General features: G+C 44.1%; 1 protein-coding gene across 1 annotated transcript in view; it reads left to right on the forward strand.

The window, feature by feature from the left end:
* The window catches only part of FAT3 (FAT atypical cadherin 3), a 662,194-nt gene that overhangs the window by 560,198 nt on the left and 74,356 nt on the right, over nucleotides 1-27,640 (forward strand). Inside the window, exons 17-19 of the mRNA XM_058185941.1 lie at nucleotides 9,057-9,200; nucleotides 11,415-11,612; nucleotides 16,090-16,888. Of these exons, the coding sequence (XP_058041924.1) occupies nucleotides 9,057-9,200; nucleotides 11,415-11,612; nucleotides 16,090-16,888 (1,141 nt within the window). The remainder of the gene's footprint in view (nucleotides 1-9,056; nucleotides 9,201-11,414; nucleotides 11,613-16,089; nucleotides 16,889-27,640) is intronic.

The following is a 27,640-nucleotide window of genomic DNA, read 5'->3' on the forward strand; positions in this document are numbered from 1 at the left end:
GACGCTGCTATGTTTGTAAGTGTGAAAAACAGGCATTAGTCACTTTTTTCAGTGCCGTTGTAACTTCGGTCACTAAACGAATGGTTGTAAGTAGAGGACTACCTGTAAAGCTTCATTCTCATAGAAGATCACGTTTGCACATCCAACGTATTTTCTTTAAAATGAGAGGTGCAATTCAAGGTGCTGGTTGTCACCTTTAAAGCCCTTCATGGCTTGGGACCAGGTTGTCTGAGAGATTGTCTCTTGCCAGTCACATCCACCTGACCCTTTAGAGCAGGGAGGCAAGGAATGTTGTGGGTCCCATCTCTAAAGGAGATGCACCTGGTGGGACCCAGAAGAAGGGCCTTCTCCGTGGTGGATCCCTCTCTCTGGAACTGTTGTGGTCTGTCAGCAGCCTACAGAGCTGGCAACGGAGTCGGACAGTGATGAGGCTGAGGTGAGACCAGAGCCATCGGGAAGTGAGGTGCGGACTCCAGAGCCTCCAGAGACTGATAGTAGTGAGGCAGAGGAACAGGAGGAGCCTGTTCCTAATGCACGCATGAGAAGAGCTGCCAGAAGGCAAGGGCAGCTCAAGCAGAGAGGACAACTCGGGAGTAGGGCCAAGAAATGATTGGCCCCTCCCATAAGGCTTAAAATAGACCAGCACTGGTGTTTCAGCTTTGCCGGAAAACAACATTGTAGCTGCGTCTTCTGCTTCGTCCTCTGCTTCGTGTACGTCTTTGTTTTTGTGGCTTCTGGACGTTTGCCAGGAAGGGCCTTTGGCAGTTTGCCTAATTGGACTAAGCTTTGTGAGATAACTGAGGAATTTGTGTTGGGAGGCATTTGTTTTACTTTGAGTTGAATGATGCTGGGAATGAAGTAATTGCCAGCTGTTCAAATAAAGTTTGTTTTTCCACGGACTAAGTTTGGGCCTGGGTCACAACAGGAACGTCATTTTCCCAGAGATTAGAATGGCCCCCACTCTGACACTCTTCCAGAAGGTGCTAAAGATCTGGTTCTGCCAGCGGGCCTGTGGAACGCAGAGCGGGATGGAGCCCATGAAATGGCTTGTGTGTTATGTTGTTGCCAGGATGATGAGTTATTTTATTAATTTATTGTTGATTCAATGTTTTATTGATTTTATTGTTTTTTATATTGTGTATATATATATATATGTTTTCTGAGGACATATATATATGTATGTATGTATATATATATATATATGTATATAGGTCTTTGGTTGTTCGGGTTTTCTCCCGTGTAAAATTGGAAATGTCTTGGCAACGTTTCGACGAAGTCTCATTCGTCATCTTCAGGCTTCAGCTTCGTGCTTCTGGGAGCAATGTGTGATCGCAGCTGTTTCTTCCTTTTAACTGCTAGTGGGGGTTTGAACTGATTGGGTGGGAGCTTGGCTGTGCTCTGATTGGATGGGGTTTTCTGTGCTCTGATTGGCTGGGGTGTGTCCTGTGTTGGTGGCGGCTTGATTGTGCTCAGTCTAGTCTGTGCTGCAGGGGGATTTGAGCTGGTGAGCTGCATAGCTGTTGTTTGGCTTTGTGGTGGTGCTACATCTTCATAGTGGGTGTCAGTCTGCTGCATGTATGGATTGGAGGGGTTTGAAATGGCTAATGTTGCAGCTGCGGTCTGGCTTCTGGTCCTTGGTCGTGCTTCATGATCAGTGTGGGTTTGGGTCTGCTTTCTGGGTGGATGTGCGGTGGTGACATCCTGTGTGGACCTCGTGAGTGTGGGTCTGGTGTCATTCCTCGTGTTAGGGACTCGTTTGTCAATAAGGGCAGGTTTCCAAATGGCTGGTAGGCGGGAGGTATCATCTCGTTTGTTCATGCTGTGTGGGCGTTTTTCTATCTCAATGGCTTCTCTGATTATTCTGTTGTTAAAGTGTTCAGTTTTGGCGATAGTTCTGGTCTTTTTAAAGTCAATATCATGTCCTGTGACTTTAAAGTGTTGGACCAGGGAAGAAGTTGGTTCCTCTTTTTTGAATGAGTTCTTGTGTTCTTCAATGCGTGCACTTATTCTTCTGTTGGTTTGTCCAATGTATGTGGTGGGGCAGGCGGTGCATGGGATTTCAAGGAGTATATGAAATCCCATGCACCGCCTGCCCCACCACATACATTTGGAAACCTGCCCTTATTGACAAACGAGTATATATACACATATGCATGCTGATAAAGAAATAAAGGGAAACTAGCATAGATCTTTTTCGAGCTATTTAGTTCTCATCAGCTAGCCATACCCTTACTCGGATTTGAACTTGGGCTGCCTGCATATGAGGCAGTTGTATTAACCTCTGAGCCACAAGTTCTCCTCCCTTTGTCAGCTTGAGCTTCAACAGAAGCTCAAGTGCTTCAACAGAAAAACACTTAATCTCTCCCCTGGCTCAAGCTGATAAAGGAGAAGAGCTTGTGGCTCAGAGATTAATACAACTGTCTAATATGCAGGCAGCCCAAGTTCAAATCCGAGTAAAGGTATGGCTAACTGATGAGAGCTCAATAGATCTATGTTAGTTTCCTTTATTTCTTTGTCAGCAAATATAAATTTGGTATAAAATGGTTTGTGTGTGTGTACATACATACATATATATATATGCATACTGATAAAGAAATAAAGGGAAACTAGCATAGATCTTTTCGAGCTATTTAGTTCTCATCAGCTAGCCATACCCTTACTCGGATTTGAACTTGGGCTGCCTGCATATGAGGCAGTTGTATTAACCTCTGAGCCACAAGTTCTCCTCCCTTTGTCAGCTTGAGCTTCAACAGAAGCTCAAGTGCTTCAACAGAAAAACACTTAATCTCTCCCCTGGCTCAAGCTGATAAAGGGAGGAGAGCTTGTGGCTCAGAGATTAATACAACTGTCTAATATGCAGGCAGCCCAAGTTCAAATCCGAGTAAAGGTATGGCTAACTGATGAGAGCTCAATAGATCTATGTTAGTTTCCCTTTATTTCTTTGTCAGCAAATATAAATTTGGTATAAAATGGTTTGTGTGTGTGTACATACATACATACATATATGCATACATACATATATATATTCTTGTAAGCTACCTTGAGTCGCCATGTGTAAATAGGCGGCAGTATAAATTGCCAAATAAATAAATATAAAAGTCATTCTTCTAGATGATGATGATGATGATGAAGGAGAAGGTGATGATGGAGAATGATCAGTTTACTCTGCAGTCCTGGAATTTCCTGGCATGTCCAGGCCAGCCTTGTTTAACATTTCGGAGATCCGCCAAGATCAGCTGGAGGCTACGTTTTCTTGAAAGAAGAAAAAAATATCTCCACTTGGGGCAGAGAAATGCTCTATTTGCCTCAAGGCTGCTTAATGCAAAAGAAAAACATACTTCCCATATTAGCATCACAGACGGCTGGAGCTATCAATATTTGAATCCCCATTTTAAATAGTTTGCCAGCAAAATTGCAGGCAAAGCAGAATGGGTGGGTGGATATGCTGTCAACTGTGGACTGTGAGGCAAAATCTTGATAAAGAATTAGGCAGGTTTTTTTTTTATTTGCATTTATATCCCGCCCTTCTCCGAAGACTCAGGGTGGCTTACACTATGTTAGCAATAGTCTTCATCCTATTTATATATTTATATACAAAGTCAACTTATTGCCCCCAACAATCTGGGTCCTCATTTTACCTACCTTATAAAGGATGGAAGGCTGAGTCAACCTTGGGCCTGGTGGGACTAGAACCTGCAGTAATTGCAGGCAGCTGTGTTAATAACAGACTCTTACCAGTCTGAGCCACAGAGGCCCATAGTTGCAGGGGTGAGCTTCAAAAATTGTAGCAAGGGGTTCTCTGCCTGGTTGCTGGGTGGGCGTGGTCATGGTGGGTGTGGCCTAGTCGGCCTCCTGCACCATGGGGGGGGTTGTCCTCCCCAAGCTCTGGAGGCTTTTCTTCAGCCTCCAGGAGGCTGAAAATGGCCTCCCCAGGCTCTGGAGATAGGCCCATTTTTCCCCCTCCCCAAGCCTCCGCGTGCGCCCTGCATTTACCTGCATCCAAATTGTGCTGGGTGGTAACTCCTGGGAGGGGCGGGGCCAGCCAGGAGTGGGATTTGGGAATTCTCTGAACTTCACAGAATCTTAGCTAGAGGTTCTCCCGAACCCCTGCGAACCCCCAGCAGCCCATCCTTGGGCGGTTGCATTGGAATTTTAAGTGGGATGTCAACAAAACCCCTCCAGCACATAAGTCAGGTTTTTTGGGCAAGATTTTTCAGAAGTAGTTTGCCATTGCCTCCTTCCTGAGGTTGAGAGAGAGTGACTGGCCCAAAGTCATCCAGTTGGCTGTGCCTAAAGTGGGACTATAAATAGTCTTCTGATTTCTAGCCTGATGCCCTAACCACTACACCAAACTAGCATTCTATCCATCTAATTGTTGTTATTGTTAGTCATGAAGTCGTGTCCGACCCATTGCAACCCCCATGGACAACGTTCCTCCAGGCCTTACTGTCCTCTACCATCCTCCGAAGTCCATTTAAACTCACGCCTGCTGCTTCAGTGACTCCATCCAGCCACCTCATTCTCTGTCGTCCCCTTCTTCTTTTGCCCTCATCTAATTAGTATCATTAAATATAAGATTTTTTTTAAAAAAAAGTTTACTTAACATCTTACTTCTGCAAACCTTTATTTTCCCTGAATATTTACATATTTTAAATCTAGGAAATCAAGTGTTCTATTGGTATGAGATAGTTCTTAGGCGCAATAGTTCACAGGGCTGGCTTAAGCCTCGAGCTATCACAGGAAGCACTGTAGCCATGGTGTGAATTGTAGAAATAAATTTTGGAGTCCATTCTTGTAACACAATTGATTGGGCTGCCTAAGTCTATATTTGATATCTGCGGGGGTTTAAAAGCACTTTTATGGACAGATAACTTCTCAAAACTATAGTAGCTGATATTAAATTTCTTAATGTAAGATGCTTAGATGTTTATTTTTTTTAAGTACTCCATTATGTGCGGTTTGCATCCTCTCTAGGAGCAATTTTAATGGACCGGAGCCATTATGTTTATGGATTCTTTTATTAAAAAAGTACTTGAGTCACATTGCAGCTGAAAATGCAGAAATGCCAATATTCAAAAGCCAGATAGTGCAGTCCAGACACTTGTATTAGACAACCTGGAACTCTTTGCGGAACATTAGGGATGTCACAACCTTTGCTTATAATGATTGAGGATAGTGGGAGTTGAATCCAAAACACTTGAGGGCGTCAAATTCTCTTTCACTGTATGAATTTTTCTGATAGAATTTTAGAGGAAGAATGCAGATTATTCTCCTTCAGTCTATCGTGTGTGTTTTCTGATTTGCATCCTTTGGTCAATCAGTCTCCATGCGTTCTGAAATATTTCAGTTTTTTTCTACTGCCTAATTGATCTTCTAGTTCAGAGGGGTCAAACTCGATTTCATTGAGGACCATATCAGGATTATGTTTGACCTCGGGGAGGGTGTGGCCAGCTTGACGTCATTTGTGTCGGGGCGCCTGTGGTGGCCCGAATGCTCTGCCAGTGAAAATGGGCTCCCAAGCTCCATTTTCGGATGCAACAGCCTCCTGCATCCCTTTGCTGGCAGAGGCACCGCAAGCTGGGGCCTCTGCCAGCCCCACGGGTCAGATGTAAGTTGGATCCAGGGCCAGATCTAAGCACCCCGTGGGCCGGATCTGGCCCTTGGGCCTTGAGTTTGACACCCCTAATCTAGTTGATAAAGCCATGTTCTTTCAAACATCGTAACTGCATGGTTGGGAAGATGAGAAGTAAATACAGGAGGTCCTTGACTTATGACCGGTCACTTAGCAACTGTTCAAATTTATGATGGACCTACCTTGAGACTAATTATAACCTGGATTTCAGTTGCTAGGCTCACAATTCCTCCTTTATCACAGTCACCTGACCGAACTTTGGCCACATTTATGACCATTTGCAGTGTCCTGTGGTCCATATGACCACGTTTTACTACGTTTTTCTGAAAACTAGAATTTCCTTAACGACCAACTCAAAAAAAGTAGGTCACATTGGATCATCTTACGACCATCACAAGTTATGACTATGATGGACTAGCTCCATTCAGTCATAAATCAAGGCTACAAGTAAGTCCTTGACTTACGATCACAATTGAGCCCAAAATTTCCATTGCAAAATAAGACAGTTGTTAAGTGAATTTTAATACCTGTCTTGCCACCGTTGTTAAGTGAACCACTGCAATTGTTAAACTAGTCACATGGTTGTTAAGTCCATCTGGCTTCCCCATTGACTTTGCTTGTCAGAAGGTCACAAAAGGTGATTGCGTGATCCCGAGACACTACAACCACCATAAATACATGCCAGTGGCCAGGCATCTGAATTTCGATTACATGACCACAGGATGCTTCAATGGTCGTAAGTGTGAAAAACGGTCATAAGTCACTTTTTTTCACATAACTTCAAACAGCCACTAAAACAAATGGTTGTAAGTTGAAGATTACCTTACCTGTATATCAGGGGTGAAATCCAGCAGGTTCTGACAGGTTCTGGAGAACCGGTAGCGGAAATTTTGAGTAGTCCTGAGAACTGGCAAATACCACCTCTGGCTGGCCTCAGAGTGGGGAAGGAATGGAGATTTTGCAGGATCCTTCCCCTGGAGTGGGGTGGGAATTGAGATTTCAGTATCCTTCCCCTGCCATACCCGCCACGCCACGCCCACCAAGCCACGCCCACAGAACCGGTAGTAAAAAAAATTGGATTTCACCACTGCTGTCTATGTAAGCAAATAGTGTTGTAATTTCTTTTGGAGAAACAGCTGTCCTGAACAGAACTGTGGAAGATTTGAACCTTCCCATCCAACAATCTGCTGTGTGAGAATGAGAACAGCATGGAGCAGCAAATGTACATGCAATTATGCAGATGCACAAGTATTGATGGGCTGTGGTATCACACTAGTCTTTTTCCGTTTGCATGGCTCCCAGAGGCTCCACAGATATCAGTAAACTACTTCAAAAAGGGGTCAACTCTATCTTAGAATGTCTAGAATGCTTCCCCTAGTTAAAAAAAGAGAGAGAAAAAGAGACAAGGAACTGAAGGAAAAATAAAGCAAACATCAACTGTTAAACAAGTGTTTTAACCAGGCTTAAAGATGGAGGTTGGAGACCAGATCAATTAAGATGTCAGAAGCTCTTGAGGGGAAAATTGTTTCCCACAGTCCATTCTAGTTCTGGGTTTCTTTCGAGTTCCTCTTATTTGTGAGCTGTTACAAGATTGATTCTTTTCTATTTAGCAGTGCTTTGTCATCACTTGAAAAATACACCCTGTATCCTTCTCTAGCTAGAAATGTGGCACTAATTGGAATTAAACATGAGGAAAAGAAAAGAACCTCTTAGGACAACTATTGGAAAAATGTACAAACTAATTCCAGGCAAGAATTCTTACATCCCTGTTTTGAAACTTCTCCTGGCTGCCAAAACAGCAGTGAAGAAGACAGTGCTTTACAAGCTGACTAAAGCTTTATTATTATTATTATTATTATTATTATTATTATTATTATTATTATTATTATTATTATTATTATTATCATCTTCTTCTTCTTCTTTTTCTTCTTCTTTTTGATTATGCATTTATTTGTTTGTTTACTGTCGCCGCACCAGTAAAAAGAAACACTGTGAGTCTTTGCTTAGAATTGAAAATGGTAAATCCGTTCTGCTACTTGAACATTTCTACAACTTTTGTATATTTATTTATTTGAATCCCACCCTTTTGCAAAGAACCCAAGGCGGTGAACATATCCTTCCTCCTTCTGTTTTGCTCACAGCAACAATCCTTTTGAGGTGGGTTGGGCTAAGAAAGAATTACTGGCTCAAAGTTATCCAGCCAGTTTTCATGGCTAAGGCAGGACTTGAACTCACAGTCTCCTGCTTTCTAGCCTGTTCCCTTAACCAGTAGACCAGGGGATCAAACTCAAGGCCCAGGGGCTGGGGCTGGATCTGGCCCATGGGGCCACCTGTTGTGACCTAGGCCCAAGTAGTTATTACCAGACACAATCAGTTCTAAACAAACGTATTTTATTAGAACAGTTGAGAATTACTTCATTCTTGGCTTAGTCCAAATTAATTCCAAAACAAATCCTTCAGAAAAAGTCCTTCGGCCTTATCACAAACCTTTGTCCTCTTTGGCACCCTGCCAAAGGCTTTTCTTGGCAAAGCCAGGAAGGCTAGAAACAAATGTAGCAATGTTGCTTTCCTACAAAGAGCCCAACGGTGCTACTCTTTTAAACTTTATGTGAGGGGCCAGTCATCTCCTGGTCTTACTCCCGAGTCGTCCTTGTTTCTTTAGCTGCTCTTGCCTTCTGGCAGCTCTTCACACGTGTGCACTAGGAACAGGCTCCTCCTGTTCCTCTGCTTCTCTGCTGTCCGCTTCTGGAGGCTCCAGAGTCCACGCATCACTCCCAGATGGCCCTGGCTCCATCTCTGCCTCGGATGCAGAGCCCACGTCCGGGCCTTCCCCAGAATCCAGGACTGGCCCATGGTCCTCCCCAGCCTCCTTACTGTCCGATTCCACTGCTAGCTCTGCGGGCTGCTGGCGGACCACAACACCACCCTGGAAACAATGAAGGTGTCAAGCCTGAATTTGATCGGGGTGTGGGATTGTTTGTATCCTTAGGCATTCTGACGTGCATTCAGCTTGACACAGTTTGGAACTGAAGGCACGTCAGAATGCCCAAGGATACAAACAATCCCCCACCCCAATCAGATGGTGCATTACTTGGAGCCTGACAGAAGGACTGGCCCGCAGTGCCTCTCCCAGCGAAAATGGAGCTCGGGAGCTCATTTTATCTGGCGGAATGGTCCGGCCATCACAGGTGCCCCCAACATGAATGATGCCAAGTTGTTCATGCCCACCCTGGCTACACCCACTCCTACCGAGGTCAAACACAACCCTGATGTGGCCCTCAATAAAATCAAGTTTGACATCCCTGCACTAGACCAAACTGGCTCTCTATACTGATTGTAAAAAACGAGAGAGAGAGAGAGAGAGAGAGAAGGATAGAATTTGTACCCTTTTCTACACTAATGTTTTTCTTCAACGTTTGTGCAGGTTTCAGGATATTCATTAGTTGTGCAGGCTCAAGACAGCGGTAACCCTCCTTTGACGGCCACCGTGACGGTCAATGTTGACATTTCTGATGTGAACGATAACAGTCCCGTGTTTACACCTGCCAATTATACAGCTGTGATTCAGGTAAGCTGATCCAAACCATTCCCAAAGGGCCCTCTCCTTCTGTCCGTTAAGATATAAAGATGTTTGCGTGCAATTTTGATCCCCGTTGAAGATTTATCAGCTTGCAATGCATGGTGTCATACCTTTCTTTGCAAGGAAAGGAAGCCGCAGTTTCCATAAGCTGGTTCATAAATGGGAACAAGGACTCAGAAGTTCTTGTTTGCTTAGTAGGTCTCTGCAAAGATTCCAAGTCTCAGAGAATTTGGATGGAGCTATTTTATTGAATTGCAGAGTTGAGTTTTCTAACCTAATGGCCATAGCAGGGGTGGTATTCACTTACTGTTGTGACCTAGGTCCAAGTAGTTATTACCCAGATCCAATCAGTCCTAAACAAACATATTTTATTGCAAGAGCTGAGAACTACTTCATTCTCAGCTTAGTCCAAATTAATTCCAAAACAAAGTCCTTCAGAAAAAGTCCTTCGGCCTTACCACAAACCTTTGTCCTCTTTGGCACCCTGCCAAAGGCTTTTCTTGGCAAAGCCCCACAAAGTTCAGAAACAAGAGCTGTTGCTGCTCTTTTAAGCCTTATGGGAGGGGCCAATCATCTCCTGGCCCTACTCCTGAGTCGTCCTTTTTGCTTTAGCTGCTCTTGCCTTCTGGCAGCTCTTCGCATGCGTGCACTAGGAACAGGCTCCTCCTGTTCCTCTGCCTCTCTGCTGTCCGCCTTTGAAGGTTCCGGAGTCCACACATCGCTCCCAGATGGTCCTGGCCCCCTCTCTGCCTCTGACGCAGAACCCTCCTCTGGGGCCTTCCCCAGAGTCCAGGACTGGCCGATGGTCCTCCCTAGCCTCCTCACTGTCCAACTCCGCTACTAGCTCTGCAGGCTGCTGGCAGATCACAACACTTACCTTCGCAAATTCTCAAATGTGAGCTCACGCGCCACCTCTGCAGATGCACAAAGCATCAAAAACAGGATGTGATGATGTCCGGGCGGGTGGACGGAGCCTCCTGCCGCTGCCGCTACCAGTTCGCCTGAACTGGGTAGAACCAGCTGAATTCCATAAAATAAGATATGGGGAACAATGGTTGTAAGGTTGAGAAATATTGACATAGAAGAAACATGGAATAAACTATTTCAGAAAGTTGGCAACGATGATTGAAACCAAGATAGGATAGCCCTCCTGTTTCTTGCTGATAAAATACAGTAACCTAGACTTGAGTTTATTAAATAGAACAGGCTACTGGAAGTGGAGGAGCGCAGTGGCCTAGCAGTTAAGATGCTAGGCTGTCAACTGGAAGATTTGCAGTTTGAGACCCAAGCACTGTGTGATGGGGTGAGCTCCTGTTCCTTGACCCAGCTCCTGCCCATCTAGCAATTTGAAAGCATGAAGATGCAAATAGATAAACAGGTACCACTTGGGAAGGAAGGTAACAGCATTCCAAGCATCTTGGCCAAATGAACACCAAATGAAGTGCCTTTGGACAAGTTTCCTTCGGCCAGGAAACGGAGACGAGCACTGGGCCGTAGAGTCAGGAAACCAATACTTTTTACTGGAGATGAAAGTGGAAATGCATCCCTAATTAAAGACTATAATTCTAAGTCAGGAGTGTCAAACTCATGCTTAGATCTGGCCCACGGGGCCATCCTAAAAACAGCGAAGGACTGGCCCGCGGTGCCTCTGCCAGTGAAAACAGAGCCCTCACGAGCTCTGTTTTTGCTAGCAGAGGGTTGCAGGAGGTTGTTATAGCCAAAAACGAACCTTGTGAGAGCTGCGTATGTCCCTCCCGAGCTCCGTTTTCTCTGGCAGAGGGTTGCAGGAAGCTGTGACAGCTGGAAACGGAACTCGGGAGCCCATTTTTGCTGCCAGAGCACTCAGGCCACCACAGGCACCACCGACATGAGTGACATCGAGCTGGCCACTCTCACACCGGCCACCCAAGGTCAAACACAACCCTGATGTGGTCCTCAGTGAATTTGAGTTTGACACCCCTGCTCTAAGTGGTCATCTCTAGGCAGTCTATAGGTTATTCTAGCGGTACACAAGTGCACAAAAGCAAATGCACATTTTATAACAGATGGCAGATAGGGGGGGAAAAATCTATGTGTGCTATCAAAATGCCGTATTCTCACACGTTGCTCATCAGGGTGCCAAGATATGTAATTAAAATTCTGTCTCTTGTTTTCTCTGCCTCTCTCTTTTTTTAACGCTACATTCGCCGACGATGCATAAAGGAAAACAAACCAGTGGGAACCAGTATTCTGCAATTGGTGGTAACGGATAAAGACTCCCTGCACAATGGCCCGCCTTTCACCTTCGCCATCCTGGCTGGAAACGAAGAGAAAGAATTCATACTTGACCAGCAAGGCATCTTGCGATCCGCTGTCATCTTCAAACGCATGGTAGCCACTGAATATGTGCTGTGTATTCAGGTAACTGTTCATTTGTTCATCCCCGTAGAAAATGGTTGAACATCATTCTTAAGCCTTCAGAGCATTTTCCTCTGAAGGAAATCACCTACATCAGGGGTGTCAATCTCAAGGCCCGCAGGCCAGATCTGGCCCATGGGGTGTTTAGATTTGGCCCGCGGAGCCACCCTGGAAACAGCAAAGGACTGGCCCGCGGTACCTCTGCCAGCAAAAACCGAGTTAGGGAGGGCAGCATGCAGCCCTCCCAAGCTCCATTTTCGGCCACTGCGGCCTCCTGCAGCCTTCCGCCAGAGCTCTGTTTTCGCTGGCAGAGGCTGCAGGAGGCCGTCGCAGTCGAAAACGGAGCCCAGGTGGGCCGCGCACGGATCCCTTGAGCTTCATTTTCGCTGGCAGAGGGCTGCAGGAGAGGGCAGCCGAAAATGGAGCCTCAATGAGTGACTTTGAGTGGCCACGCCCACCCCCACCCCCCCGAGGTCAAACACAACCCTGATGCGACCCTCAATGAAACTGAGTTTAACACCCCTGACCTACATGCAATATTTTTATCAATCTTCCTTGAAATATACTTTTCAGCATGTTTTTAAGTTTTATTGAACCAGGAGTAAAATACTTTGCACGAAAAGAAATTTGCCATCTGATTGTTTTAAAGCTGTCATTACTTTTCTTCTGTGTGTGTGTGTGTGTGTGTGTGTGTGTGTGTGTGTGTTTGTGTGTGTAAGTTTGAAGAGCACCACAACACAAGTTGGAAGAGTGATTGGTTCTCTAGAAGTAATACAGAGCGAATGCAAATTAAAATAGAAAATGAAAAAGAGGAAAAATGTCAGAGAGCTAAAGTGCAATAAGACTTTTCCCGTAAAAATGAAGAAAATGAACTTGTGATTTATGATTTTGATGATTAGATGGGATAGATCTGCCCTCCATAACTGTCCCATTTTCTCATATGCTCCTTTAGAAAATTAATTGCCCCCCTCTGCAATAGATTATGAAAGAAGGCAGTCTTGATGTAACTTTATAGAGAGATTAAATTTTATAACTTATAACTGCTTTGAAGAAAATCAGAAGCTATTTCTTTATATGTTTAGATCTTTATATTTTTCTCCTTTTTTTCTCCTTTCTTGTCATTGTTTTTCTCATAACCCACACAAGATATCGTTTTGCCGTATAAGCAAAAACTCAACATTCTGATCGTAATCCAAATTTAAGTTATGCGAGCATTCCGTGATCTGCGTACATAAAAAAATATATTATAGATGCCAATCAAATCCATAAACAATTATATCTCGTTTTGGAGCTTGGAAACTCTTCAAGCTCCAAAACATTCAAACACATTTCAACTTGCAAACTTTGCCTGCAAGCTTTTTTTTTTTTTCCCCATTTGGGAAATCGATCACAAAGAGGAGATTTTCTCTTGCAAAAGAAAGACGGGGAAGATTTCTCCAGCTGTTCTGTACCTCCAAATTATGCGCAGGCCACCTGTTACAACTGGGTGTTCTATTTTTACCAAGAAATAACTGGATATGTGGTGTTCTTTCCATTTCAACACAAGCAAGCTGGCATTCTGGCAGCTGAATTCTGACACTGTTGAAAGTCTGTTTTTCTTAAGAATTTTCTCAATTATTATTATTATTTTTTTAATTGAAATTTCCCTCTGGCGATCCCAGCTGAGTTGCCTGATCATCACAGGCTTTTAAAAGCATTTTTTTTTACAACCTCTTCTGCCGAAAAACGCTTTTAAAAGTAAAAGAAAAAAAAAGTTGGCCACGCCCACCCAGTCACATTATCCCACCACCACCAAGCCATGCCCACAGAACCATGGGTAGTAACAAATTTTACATGTCACCTCTGGTTTTGCCAGAAATTGGCAAAATTTATTTCCAGTTTCCAACAAAAAGCCAGCCCTTGGCAGGCAACAGGTCCGCTTAACAACTGCCATGAAAAAAGTTGTGAAATCGGGTCCAGTCACAAGCAGTGACGGGATTCAACCAGTTCGCACCTATTCGGGAGAACCGGTTGTTAACTTTCTAAGCAGTTCGGAGAACTGGTTGTTGGAAGAAATTTTATTTTGTTTTTTTTTCCCACTTTACAGGGCTAATCCTGTAAGGAAGTCAGGAAAGAAACATTCTGGCGCTGTTTCTAGCCTAATCTTTATTCCCCTGCTTACAGAAACTGCCTCTCGGGTTAACCCTTATTACATTGTAACTGCTAAGGCGAAGCGCCCATCGACATGAGTGACATTGAGTTGGACACGCCCACATGGTCACATGACCACTGAGCCACGCCTACCCAGCTGGTCATTAGGCAGAGAACTGGTTGTTAAAATTATTTGAATCCCACCACTGGTCACAAGGCGATCTGTTTTATGACCATCAACAGTGATAATTGCCAGGCTCAATTATGGTAGAATAGAATAGAATAGAATAGAATAGAATAGAATAGAATAGAATAGAATAGAATAGAATAGAATAGAATAGAATAGAATAGAATAGAATAGAATAGAATTTTTTATTGGCCAAGTGTGATTGGACACACAAGGAATTTGTCTTAGTGCATATGCTCTTAGTGTACATAAAAGAAAAGATACGTTCATCAAGGTACAACATTTACAACACAAATGATGGTCAATATATCAATATAAATCATAAGGATTGCCAGCAACAAAGTTACAGTCATACAGTCATAAGTGGAAAGAGATTGGTGATGGGAACGATGAGAAGATTAATAGTAGTGCAGATTTAGTAAATAGTCTGACAGTGTTGAGGGAATTATTTGTTTAGCAGAGTGATGGCCTTCGGGAAAAAACTGTTCTTGTGTCTAGTTGTTCTGGTGTGCAGTGCTCTATAGCGTCGTTTTGAGGGTAGGAGTTGAAACAGTTTATGTCCTGGATGTGAGGGATCTGTAAATATTTTCACGGCCCTCTTCTTGATTCGTGCAGTATACACGAATCAAGTATACAGTATACAGTTGTAACTCAGGACAATCTGCTACGATAAAATAATGGCACAGGTAGTCCTCGACTTAGAACAGTTTGCTTAGTGACCGTTCAAAGTTGCAACGGTGCTGAAAAAAGTAACTTATGACCATTTTTCACACTTATGACCTGGGCAGCATCCCCATGGTCGCATGATCAAAATTCGGATGCTTGGCAACTGACTCATATTTATGACAGTTCCAGTGTTCCGGGGTCACGTGATCCCTTTTGCGACTTTCTGACCATCAGAGTCACTTCACTGCCATATTATTAATTGAACAACTGCAGTGATTCACTTAAAAACGGTGTCAAGAAAGGTCATAAACTGGGGCAAAGCTCACTTAAGAAATTTCTCACTTAGCCACATAAACCTGGGGCTCAATTGTGGTCGTAAGTCGAGGACTCCTTGTGGTACCATCCTGATTACATGCATCCAGATACGAGTTTCGCTGAGAAGCCAATTACGTTGAAGGCAAAATACGCAATTTTATTCTGAAAGAAAAATCAACAAGCTACAGATGCTATTGAGGAAAGAGGCAGGAGAAGCGTTAGGATGTCTGCCTTTCCTTTTCTTTCTTCTCGTAAGAACAGAACCAAACTTCCTCTGATTAAAATCCACAGACTAGGCCAGGGCTGTCAAACTCGATTTCATTGAGGGCTGCATCAGGGTTGTGTTTGACCTCGGGGGGGTGGGGGGGGGGCATGGCCAGTGTGGGCTTAGCCAGCTCAACATCACTCAACAACAACATGGTGGCCTGAGCACTCTGCCAGCAAAAATGGAGCTAGGGAGGGCCACGGGCAGCCCCTCCATTTTCTCTGGCAGAGGATTGCAAGAGGCCATCACAGCCGAAAATGGAGCTAGGGAGAGCCACGGGCAGCCCTCCCGAACTCTGTTTTTGCTGGCAGAGGATGGCAGGAGGCCGTTTCAGCCAAAAATGTAGCTCATGAGGGCTACGGGCAGCCCTCCCGAACTCAGTTTTCACTGGCAGAGGATTGCAGGAGGCCGTTTCAGCCAAAAATGTAGCTCATGAGGGCCACGGGCAGCCCTGCCGAGCTCCATTGTCTCTGGCAGAGGCATCGCGGGCCGGTCCTTTGCTGTTCCGAGGGTGGCTCCACGGGCCAGATCTAAGCACCCCGTGGCCAGATCCGGCCTGCAGGCCTGGAGTTTGACACCCCTGGACTAGGCTGTGCATTGAAACAGAAGTCCTTGTCCTTGGTTACATTGGCTTGGAATATAATTACAATCTCAAATTTTGTTTTCAGTGCCCATTGACTATTATAGGGCAATCGTAACATGCAATTTGCAGATGTGCTTCAGTAGGTCTGAGGGGCTTATTTATCTATTTGTTCCGCTGTAGATCTGGCATCAGATTTAGAGACACTGAAATTTCTCTGAAGAAAGAGCTTTTCAGATATTTTTAGATTCCCCTTACTGGGCAGCATTTAAAAAGGGGGTTTTGTGTATGTGTGTGTTGCAACATTGGGTTTTCAGTTTCTCCTTTCTTGAATTAGGCCAAGGATTCAGGGAAGCCTCAACAGGTTTCCCATACCTTCATTCAGATCCGGGTGATCGAAGAAAGCATCCACAAGCCCACAGCCATTCCCCTGGAGATTTTTATCGTGACTATGGAAGACGACTTCCCGGGAGGCGTCATCGGAAAGATCCATGCGACAGACCAAGATGTCTACGATGTCCTCACCTACGGCCTGAAGTCAGAGCAGAAAAGTTTGTTCAAGGTCAACAACCACGACGGAAAGATCATTGCCCTCGGAGGGTTAGACAGCGGGAAGTATATCCTGAATGTGTCTGTCAGCGATGGGCGCTTCCAGGTCCCCATGGACGTGACGGTCAACGTCGAGCAGTTGGCCCAGGAGATGTTGCAGAACACCGTCACCATCCGCTTTGAGAACATCTCCCCGGAGGATTTTGTGGGTCTTCACATGCACGGCTTCAGGCGCACCCTGCGCAACGCTGTCCTCACCCAAAAGCAAGATAGCCTGCACATCATCAGTATTCAGCCCGTGGCAGGTAGCAATCAGCTTGACATGCTCTTTGCGGTTCAGATGCACGCCGGCGGCTTCTACAAGCCGGCCTACTTGATTCAGAAGCTCACCAACGCAAGGCGACACTTGGAAAATGTGATTCGCATCGCTGCCATCCTTGAGAAGAATTGCTCCGGGCTGGATTGTCAGGAGCAGCATTGCGAGCAAAACCTGTCTATCGATTCCCATTCCCTGATGACTTACAGCACCGCCCGGATTAGTTTCGTGTGTCCACGGTTCTACCGCAACGTCCGCTGCTCTTGTGATGGTGAGTGCCACTTTCCCATCTCTCCATCCCTCTTGTTCTCCTCCTCATCCTCCGCATTCAAAGCTACTTTTTTATTTTTGCGACAATGCGGCCACAACACAGGAAGCTCATGTCACATTGTCTAAAAGATCTGGTACTTTTGTAAAGCGGAAGGCCGAGACTTTTAATTCTCACGCTCAGACGGGGAAAGTCTGATCTTTATTTATTTTTTTATATTTATTTATTTATTTTCATCAAGCATGTATTAGATAACAGATATAAATATAAACATAATTATGAATACATGAAATGGATACATATAAAAGGGAACGTTAGGACAGGGACGGAAGGCACGCTAGTGCGCTTATGCACGCGCCTTACAGACCTCTTAGGAATGGGGTAAGGTCGACAGTAGACAGTCTAAGGTTAAAGTTTTGGGGGTTTGGGGAAGAAACCACAGAATCAGGTAGTGCATTCCAGGCATTGACCACTCTGTTACTGAAGTCGTATTGTCTGCAATCAAGTTTGGCGCAGTTTCCCATAAGTTTGTATTTATTATGTGCTCGTGTATTGTTGTGGTTGAAGCTGAAGTAGTCATTGACAGGTAGGACATTGCGGCAGATAATTTTATGTACTATGCTTAGGTCAGCGTAGTTCTAAATTGTCTAAGCCAAAATTTCAAATCTGGTGGCTTAAGGTATTCTATTGCGGGTAGAGGAATTGAGGACTCTTCCTGTGAAATATCTCTGGACTCTCTCAGTTGTATTAATGTCCAATATGCGGTGCGGGTTTCAGACAGATGAGCTGTATTCGAGAATTGGTCTAGCAAATGTTTTGTACGCTCTAGTTAGTAATACAATATTACCAGAGAAGAAGCTATGCAAGATTAGGTTAACAACTTTTAATGCTTTTTTGGCAATGTTGTTACAGTGAGCTCTGGCACCTAGATCATTTGAGACAAGTACTCCAAGGTTCCTTACAGAGCGAGGGTCGTCTACAAGGTCGTATCCGCCCAGCTTGTATTTTGTATCTTGATCGAGGTCAGAGAAAGCTAGTCAACTTTGACCTCTTGGGACAAAGGTCGCCAAACTTTCAGGACGTGGCCTAATGAAAGGGGTCAGCCATGCCACAGAAAAGGGTGTGGGATTAGCAGAGAGGGCAGATTTGGGGCTTGGAAAGCAGTGGTTGTGTAAGAACGTTCCCAGATGGCCTGCAGTATTTTCAGACTGATTGGGACATCTGACCTGAGCGATATAAAGTTTAAAAAGACGTTGAGTCATTTTCTATTTTGCTAGAGTAATGAAAACCCATAAAGCATGTCATTAAGTAATTGAGACCAAAGAGGGAGGTCTTGACCTTTCCCAGAGCATACTCATTATTATATGGCCCCCTCGTTTATTTTTGTTGTTTTATATTCACACCGCTGTGAGAAAAAAAAATACGAAGAGAAACTTCTGTACTGTTTTGAAGGTGGCCTAACTGCAGCCTTTGCTTTTTTTTAACCAACGTTAGGCGCTGTAAAAACCAAAGGGCCTTGTGGAATTAGCCTAAAGGACCATCGCTGTGGTCCATTAAATGCAGGCTATATTTTTTTGGTATGCCCCTGTCCTAGAATTCGCACCCTTAAGAAGAAAATATTGGCAGAAAAATACCTTTGAGCTGAAATAAATCCACCGAAGAGAATGTCAACCAAATTTTACATGGTGTAAGAAAGGCTGATACAAACGAGGGATGTTCGCCCTTAAAATATGCATCTTATTCCAAAGCTTATTCCCACAGACAGATGTCATAGGCATTCATTGCTTATGCATGCCAGCTGTGGAGCAATTTCACTTGGTTTACCTTGATTAGCAGGGATAGTTACCAAAACACAAAACAGTCTGGAAGATGCAGGAGAAAAGGCTTGGTCCTCTCCAGGGTTTTGGCCCTTTGTGTTGGTTTGAATAGTAGTCAAGAAAAGTAGATGGAACAGTCCAGATTCTTTTACTTCAGTCTTTAAAGTTTAAGTTTCAAGATGCTTGAATTAAATCAAAATTTTCTGGTTGTGGGGAACTGGATATGTCTAGTCTAACGAAGAGAAGGACATGATAGCAGTCTGCCAATGTTTGAAGGGCTGTCATACAGAAGGGGTGTGTGTGTGTCAACATATTTTCCAAACCACCTGAAGAAAGGACAAGAAGTAGCAGATGAAAGCTGATCAAGGAGCGATCCAACTTAGAATTAAGGAGAAATTACCTGTCAGAGAGGACAGTTAATCAGTGGAATGACTTGCCTCCAGAAGTTGCTCCAACACTGGAGGTTTTCAAATAAAGATTGGAGAGCCATTTGTCTGGAATGGTGTAGGGCAGGGGTGAAACGCTACCAGTTTGCACCTCTCCGGGTGAACCAGTAGTGATAATAGCTACCGGTTCGTCCAAACCGGCATTTCCAACGATCAGCTGTGTCACACGATTTAGATTCGCGGAAATCCTGCTTACTAGCGAATCTAAATCGCACGGCACAGCTGTTCCCCCCTCCCTCACTGTTCTAGTTACCTTGTTAAGCATCCCTTTTCTGAACAATGCATGCGTTTGGCACGCACTGCTCATGTGCGTGCGCAGGGTGCATTTGGCGTGCACCGCGCATGCGCAGGCAGCAAACCGGTGGCAATCCATGGAGGATTTCACCACTGGTGTAGGGTCTCTTGCTTGAGCAGGGGTCGGAGGAGAAGGCCTCCAAGGTCTCTTCCAACTCTGTTATTCTATTAACAGAAACGTACATAATCAGCCATATGACCCAAGCAAAAAAGAAAAAGAAAGAAAGAAATGAGTACAGATAGACTTTGATGTACAATAGTTCATTGAGTAACTGTCCTATTTATTTCCAGGTTTTCTAACACAGGTTTTCACTCTCCTAGGTTTATGTCCAGAATTATGTCTAGGTGTTTATCTTCCAGCAGACATATGGTCATTCCAGACATAAACATGCTGGCCTCTTTCATGGAAGCAAAGAGTGCAGTGGTGGGTTGCTCCTGGTTCGCTCCTGTTCTGGAGAGCCAGTAGTAAAAATCTGCTGGCGTTCGGAGAACCGGTAGTAATGGCTGGCTGGCCACACCCCCAAACCGGTTCCCCGATCATCAAAGGTTTGTTTTTTTTTACAGCCAAAAAGGCTTTTAAAAGTAAAAAAAAACTCTCTGATGATCGCGCGGCTCAGCAGGGATCATCAGAACCCTTTAAAAGTGTTTTTTTTTAACAATCTCTTCAGCCGAAGAGGTTGTTAAAACAAAAGGTTTTAAAAGGCTCCTCTGGCGATCCCAGCTGAGTTAAGAGGTTCTGGGCTGTTATTAGGCAGCTGGGATCATCAGAGGAGCCTTTTAAAATCTTTTTTTCCTCTGGCCCACCCAGTCCCCGCTCCTCACTTACATAATTACTGCTCCTTTTGGGCTTGCTTTCCTTCTGCTTCTGCAATCAGTTGCATCAGCTAGCAACTAAATCTGCCTGCCTGTCTGACTGCAATCCATCTCCTCAGTGCCTTTGCTGGCTGAGGAACTCTGGGAGTTGAAGTCCACAAACCTTAAAGTTACTAAGGTTGGAGACCCCTGATCTAAAAAATATAAATAAAATAAAATATTTGTGCAGCTTTCTGAGATTTGGTGTGTTTCTGTAGTGTTCACTCTAACTACACAAACACACAGAATCTCACAAAGCTGTATGTGGCATTGTATGTGTGTGTGTGAGTCAATTGTGTTGTGTTGTGTGTAAAGTGTGAAAGTTGGTTTTTAAGCTTTTTGTGGCTGTGTGAGGTTCCTGCTGTTGCAGGGGCCATTTTGGGTGAATTGCAACTGCTTTTACATTGTGTGTGAGTCAGTTGTGTTGTGTTGTGTGTGTCCCTTCGCAAGGACTTGGAGGCAGCTCCTCTGAGGAAAAGAGGAGGCAGCGAAGCTCTGGCTGTCCCCCGGGAGAAATCACCCTGTTTCTGCAGCATTGGTCATGTGACTGAGTGGGCATGGCCAACTTGATGTCAGTCACAGCAAGGTGCTGCCCCACCTTGCCCTGAGTGACTTCAAGTTGGCCACGCCCACTCAGTCACATGACCACCAAGCCACACCCACCAAATAAGCCATGCCTACAGAACTGGTAGTAAAAAAATTTGGAACCCACCCCTGAAAGAGTGTTACCAATTATACAATATAAGATGTGGCTACGCCTCTTAGCTCTAAACAGCAAGAATCCAACATAATCCCAGCGGATTTCTCCTGAGGTTGCTTCTACTTTTGCAGAAGTTCCTGGAATGACCAAGTGTCCTTCAAGAGTCTTAATCCTATGTACTGGTAATCCTAGACTTACAACAGTTTGCTTAGTGACCGTTTTGAGCTTACAACAGCACTGAAAAAATTGACTTATGATCATTTTTCACACTTACGACCGTTGCAATATTCCCATGGTCGCATGATTTATATTCGGATGCTTGACAACTGACTCACATTTATGACCTGGAGTCGTGTGATCCCCTTTTACGACCTTCTGACAAGCAAAGTCAATGGGCAAACCAGATTCATTTAACAACCGTGTTACTAATTTAACAACTGCAGTGATTCAGTTAACAAATGTGTTGAGAAATGTGTAAAATGGGGCAAAACCCGCTTAACAAATTTCTCACTTAATAACATAAATTTTGGGTTCAATTGTGATCGTAATTTGAGGACTACCTGTATTGTATTTTTTCCCTACCAAAGAAACTGAATTCCCTAGTCTATAATGAAATGATTGCACTAAACTAATCTGTGCTAAATTCCACAAATTTGCAAAATTAGCCTTCTTAGCTATTCCTTTCTCCTTCTGCTTTAGATATTTAAGTTTCCTTTAAATTCGGGGTTGTTGAGTTTTGTTTTGTTTTGTTTTGTTTTGTTTCCACTCCGTTTGTTATCTTGCTATCTCTACTCTTCTTTTTGTTTCCTGTCATTTGTAAGGTCATGTTTTAATGTTTTAAATAATTGTGAGCTGCTCAGTTGTTTTGAGTTGTGCAGCATACCATTTTGATGCATAATTATTTATTCTATTTGTAAACCACTGAATCAATAAAGGAATCACAGCGAGTTTCAGCAGTCCAATAAAAACAAACAATTAGAACATCCACAGTAAGCAACCTTGATAAACATTTTGTTGAAAATGGATAAAAATGAACTGTTGATATTGGGATTTATTGAATAAAAAGGTTATTTGAGGGAAGAAGGGAACTACGAAACGTAATATGGGAGGATGGAGATAATTATTAAGTTTCAGTTTGCTGCAAAGAATATCAGAAGGCATTTCTTCAAATTTCTTTTTCTTGCTTTTTGTTAGTGACTTTCTTTTACCCTTTTATAATATTTTTCTATTCTATTTCTTCTATTTTATAACTTTGCAAAATATTTCTCTAAGAAAAATTCCACAATACTGTAAGCATTTTAAAATCAAAATTGTAAATGATCTAGAACGATGTTTGAAAGTTGAATCATGTCAACTGGATTTATTTTCTTACTGTTTGAGATAATTTGCTGCTCATTTTTTGGAGTACCAGATTAGGGTATTGAATGAGTGTCTGGAAAATTCGTTTAAGATTTTGAGCATGCTGGGTTTTTTTAACTTCTGTTTATGTGTTTTTATACTATGGTGTCATAGTGTTATTTCAAATCCAATGTTAGCTCCATTGTGCAAGTTAGGTGGGTATTCAAATAAACCAAAGATCCCTTGCCATTATCGGTTCAGCTAACACGTTTCCATTTAACTTTACGATATTGTTTAACAACAAAGGATGAAATATACTTATGGACAGAACAGACGAATGATAAAATATAATTGAAGCTGATAAGGGAGAGTTGTGTTCATGTGATCCTGAATTGGCTCTCCATTTGCAAATGATGGTTTCCAGAAACACCGTTAATTCTGGTTCACACATAATACTAAACCATGATGTGATACGTTGGGTATTGGCATATCTTGAATCAAACCAATTCATCCATTGTGGCATGAGGATGTGGCATGTGATCCCCAAGCTGCAGTTTTGTAGTTGCAGAATTGTCTATCCCAAAATTTCAGAGTCTTCATTGATATCAGGCAGTGGTGGGTTGCCCTAGATTCGGACCAGTTCTATAGAACTGGTAGTAAAACCAGCGGGAAGCTCCACCCACTGACCCGGATGTCACCATAGGCGATTGCGAGCGCGATCCCGTTGAGAACCGGTAGTAAAGGAAAGTAGAACCCACCCCTGGTATCAGGGGGAGTTTTATGAGCCCATCTGCCAAACCAATTTGTCTTTTCTAAGGCTTTTAGGAACTTAATATTGCGCAAAGTTTTGAGTGAGTTCACCTCTAGGAAGCAAAGTAGAATATTTTGGTTAGAATCTTCCATTGCAAAATTGCCTGCTGTTTTGTTATGAACTGTTTTCCTTTTTGGTTTGTTTGTAATTTATTTGTCATAGTGGTTAAACAGCCATAAACATGGAATAAATGAATTAAATAGCACTTTTCATAGATGTTCCACAGAAATGGGAGGTTCCACTCAAACCAAAACAACTGTTACGTTAGAATTATAATATTTATAATAGGCTTTACATCGTTAAAGACGAAGATAAGCTTCAACTTCTTCTGCCCTCCAAGGAGGGGAAAAAACTGTGGCTCACATACCTGTATGCACACAGCAGTTGTGTCCTCCTTGCAAGTTCATCACCACCGTTTAGTACACCCTTCAATGTCCTCACAACATAGCTTAACATTTTCTGTGAGCCTGAATTATGACTCCCACAAGGTGCTGGGTCAGCTTTTTAAAACCATTCTCTAGTAATTTTCTACGCCACTGCAGGAACATTAAGAGCCTTGTGGTTATGGCCATTTCCATCTCCTACAGATACTGTGGGGAACCGCAGTTTGGGGTGAATTTTCATGGGAATGGGAATTTGGGAGTGGCAGAATATGACAGTGATTTAACCATTCAGGAAATTTGCTGACACCGCTGCATAGGATACAATATAGTTTAAACAGTGGTTGTCATAAGTCAGCGCTAACTCTGACAGAGCACCATTTTCTAGCATGACAGCAGTTGGTTTTACTGTCTGGAAAATAACAGAAGATATAATTGGTAGGGTGGGGAAAGAGACGAGAGACGAGAACAGACTCTGTGCTTTGGGTTTTTGCTCTCATTCCCTACCATGACACATCTAAAAAAAGATCTGACTTGAACCCAAGCCTTCAGCGCCACACTAGTAATCCAGTAATAAGTACCATGTTTGAGAATTCTCTCTCCTCTATATTTTAGTTGGCTTTTTTTGCAGTTAACTGAGGGAAAAAAGCACAGCTCTCAGTTCTTCGGAACAGTCCACCTACAGTATCGACAAATAGTTTAAGGCAGGGATGTCAAACTCGATTTCATTGAGGACCGCATCAGGGATGTGTTTGACCTCGGGGGGAGCGGGGGCGCATGGCCAGCTCGATGTCACTCGTGTCGGAGACGCCTCTGGTGGTCCGAGCGCTCTGCCAGAGAAAACAGGCTCCTGAGCTCTGTTTTTGGCTGCAATGGCCTCCTGAAACCCCAGGCCAGCAAAAATGGAGCTCTGTTTTCGTTGGAAGAGGCAGTGTGGGCCAGTCCTTTGCTGTTTCCAGGGCGGCCCCATGGGCCAGATCTAAGCATTTTATGGGCTGGATCTGGCCCCTGGGCCTTGAGTTTGACACCCCTGGTTTAGGGTCTTCTTTTTGCTGTCTCTGGACCAAGAATGAAAACGAGGAGTTCAGAACCAGTTAAATATGTTTAGTTGTTGTTCATCGCTGAGTCGTGTCCAGGGCCTCCTGTCCTCCATTGTTTTCCAGGTGCCTATGGAGATTCTCAGTTATCCACGTCGTGGTTGTCCCAAAAGTGCTTTTTCTAAGGGCAACTGGACTTTCTTGTTTTTTCTATGAAGAGATTTCGCTTCTTATCCAAGAAGCTTCTTCAGCTCTGCAGAAGAACTGAAGAGAGCTGAAGAAACTTCTTGGATGAGAAGCAAAATGACTTCAAGGAAATAATAAAGTCCAGTTGCCTTTCGAAAAAGTTGCCATTGTCTCCCAGATGTCCCAAAGGTGATTTTTCCAAAGACAACTGGACTTTCTTTCTTCTTTCTTTGTTTTCTTTGAAGACATTCTGCTTCTCATTCAAGAAACTTCTTCAGTTCTCTTCAAGAACTGAAAAAGCTTCTTGGATGAGAAACTAAATGTCTTCAAGGGAAAAAAGAAAGAAGCTCCAATTATCTTTGGACCTTCTTTCTTTTTTCTCTTGAAGACATTTCGTTTCTCATCCAAGAAGCTTTTCCAATTATCTTTGGAAAAAGCTTCTTTGGGACAACCATGACCTGGTTGACTGAGAATCTCCATAGACACTGTTTCCTAGAGTTCACCCAAATTCATGTTCGTTGCATCAATAACACTATCTAATCATCTCATCCTCTGCTGTCCCCTTCTTCTTTTGTCTTCCATCTTCCCCAACATCAGGGGTTTCTCTAATGAGTCCTCTCTTCTCATTTGGTGGCCAAAGTATTTCAGCTTCAGCTTCTGTCTGTCCAAACAACATTCAGAGTCGATATCCTCTAGGACAGGGGTTCCCAACTGCTCAACGATATTCCAGGGAGTGCAAAAACTTAGGTTTAGAAGTTTCAAAATTATAGTGTATATGCATAACTTTATGCATATAATTACTTACTTTTGTAAGGGGTGCAAGAATATATCAGAAGCATTCTAGGGGTGCGGGCAGAAGTGGTATTCAGCCAGTTCAAACTGGTTCAGGCAAACCAGTGTGTTGTGCCTCGCCCGCCCACCTCTCCGCAGCCGGGCCCCTCCCATCTCCTGTTATCTAAGCCAGAGACTGATAGTGAAGAAGAATGGCCTGGCATGCCTCCAACCCCCAGCCCTGGCACCATGCCCGGACAGACTGAGCAAATAAACCTCCCTCCTACAGCGTGTGAGCAAGAAGCCAGCCACAAGCTAGAATTGCCGGCAGCTGAGCAGGAGGACAAAAGTGGACAGATCCCTGCTTCCGGAGAATGGAGAGGTGACGTCAGCAAAAGGAAGGGAGGGGCAGGCCTGGATAGGTGCTGAGTCATGGAGCCACACCCCATGGCCTATATAAAGGATCTGCTTTTTGGCATTCCTTGAGTCAGGCAAAGTCTCATCTGGTTGCTGAAGTCACACCTTGGATTCCTGCCTGCCCTGAGAACTCTGACAGGAATTTGGCAAAGCTGCAGAGGCTTCGTGGCCATGCTGGATACAGACTTCCCAGACCCGGACGTCAGAGGAGGAGTAGCAGAAATAGCGGGTGGGCCTGCCCATCCGCCCCGGCTCTATGCTGTCCTACTTAGGCACATTTTTTAGGCTGGAGGCATGCGTGGAAGGTGCTAGCACGAGCAAAGCGCATGGAGAGAAGCCCGGGCGCATGTGCAGAAAGCAGGCATGTGAAGCGGGCACGCGCAGCGAACCAGTAGTAACAAAATGTGACACCCACCGCTGGGTGCGGGGTATAGAAAAGGTGGGGAACCCCTGCTCTAGGAGAATATGTTTGGAGTTGAGCTAAAATGGAATATGGGTTTGATAGAGCAGCGGTCACCAACTGGTGGTCTGTGGACCACTGGTGGTCCGTGAGAAAATTTTGGTGGTCCGGAGAAAAATTATTTGCATTTTTAATATTGCATTAAATCAGGGGTCCTCAAACTACGGCCCCTGGGATGGATATGTGCAATGAACATTCGTGTTGCTGCAGAGAGTCTCCCCCTTCTGGGTCTTCTTGTGTGGATTGGAGGGGGGCAGAAATTCCAACTTTGGGTCTGCTTCAGCTCCTGGTGTGGGGTTTTGGGTGAAGGCTGGAGGGAAGCACCCCTGGTGGTAAAGAGCCGGAGGGCCTCGTTCCAATGGGACTGCCTCATGGCCTGGAACTGGCTGACCATCTCAGCCCACTTAGCCGCCAGGCCTTGCATTCCTGCAGGTCTTCCCTCTGCTTGGAAAGCCTATGCTCCTAGTCCTCAGTGAGATGCTTCTACTAAGCCTCCTTCTCGGTCAGATCCAATTTGAACTGAGCTGTTTTGCCAACTCTTTCTCGTGGTGGCTGCTTAGCTCCAACAACTGCTTCCTGTTGGGGCCCTAAGGAGCCCGGGCTGGGAGGCAAGGGCCACACCCAGCCGGCCGGTCATTAGGCAGATCATATTAGTGGTCCACAGGGTTTAAAATTATGAATTTAGTGGTCCCTGAGGTCCGAGGGGTTGGTGGCCCCTGTGATAGAAGACAGTCATAGTAATGGTTCTGGATTATCTTGGACAAAGCAAGTGAACCAGTAAAGATGTATGCAGCCTTTTCTTTCTGGGACCATATGAATCATCGTAGCTTTTTGAGGTTGTGGTATGGAATGACATGTCCGTGTTTAGTGGCGTCCATGAGGTAGTATCAAAATCAGCAACTGGAATATTGTGATTTAAACCCTGCTCATTTTGAACATTCTTGGAGGATATATTAGGTGGCATATTTCATTGCTCCATCCAGACATTACTGTTCTTTCTATTTTATTATGCTATTTTCTATGGTTTTTAGTGCCGCATGCCACTCGAGTAACTAGGAAAAGAGATCATCTTCCTAATGACAAATAAACCTTTCAGATTTTGAACTCATCCTGCAGTAGTAATCCATCTGTCAGTTATCCCGTCATCCAAGTCAGTTAGGACAAAGAAGTGGGTGGACGAGGGGAAACACAGTTAAATGTATCCAATAATTTCAGTTATAATTAAATGAAAGTAATTCAACCACTC

The sequence above is a fragment of the Ahaetulla prasina genome, chromosome 5, assembly GCF_028640845.1.
Source record: "Ahaetulla prasina isolate Xishuangbanna chromosome 5, ASM2864084v1, whole genome shotgun sequence".
NCBI classification, from domain to species: domain Eukaryota; kingdom Metazoa; phylum Chordata; class Lepidosauria; order Squamata; family Colubridae; genus Ahaetulla; species Ahaetulla prasina.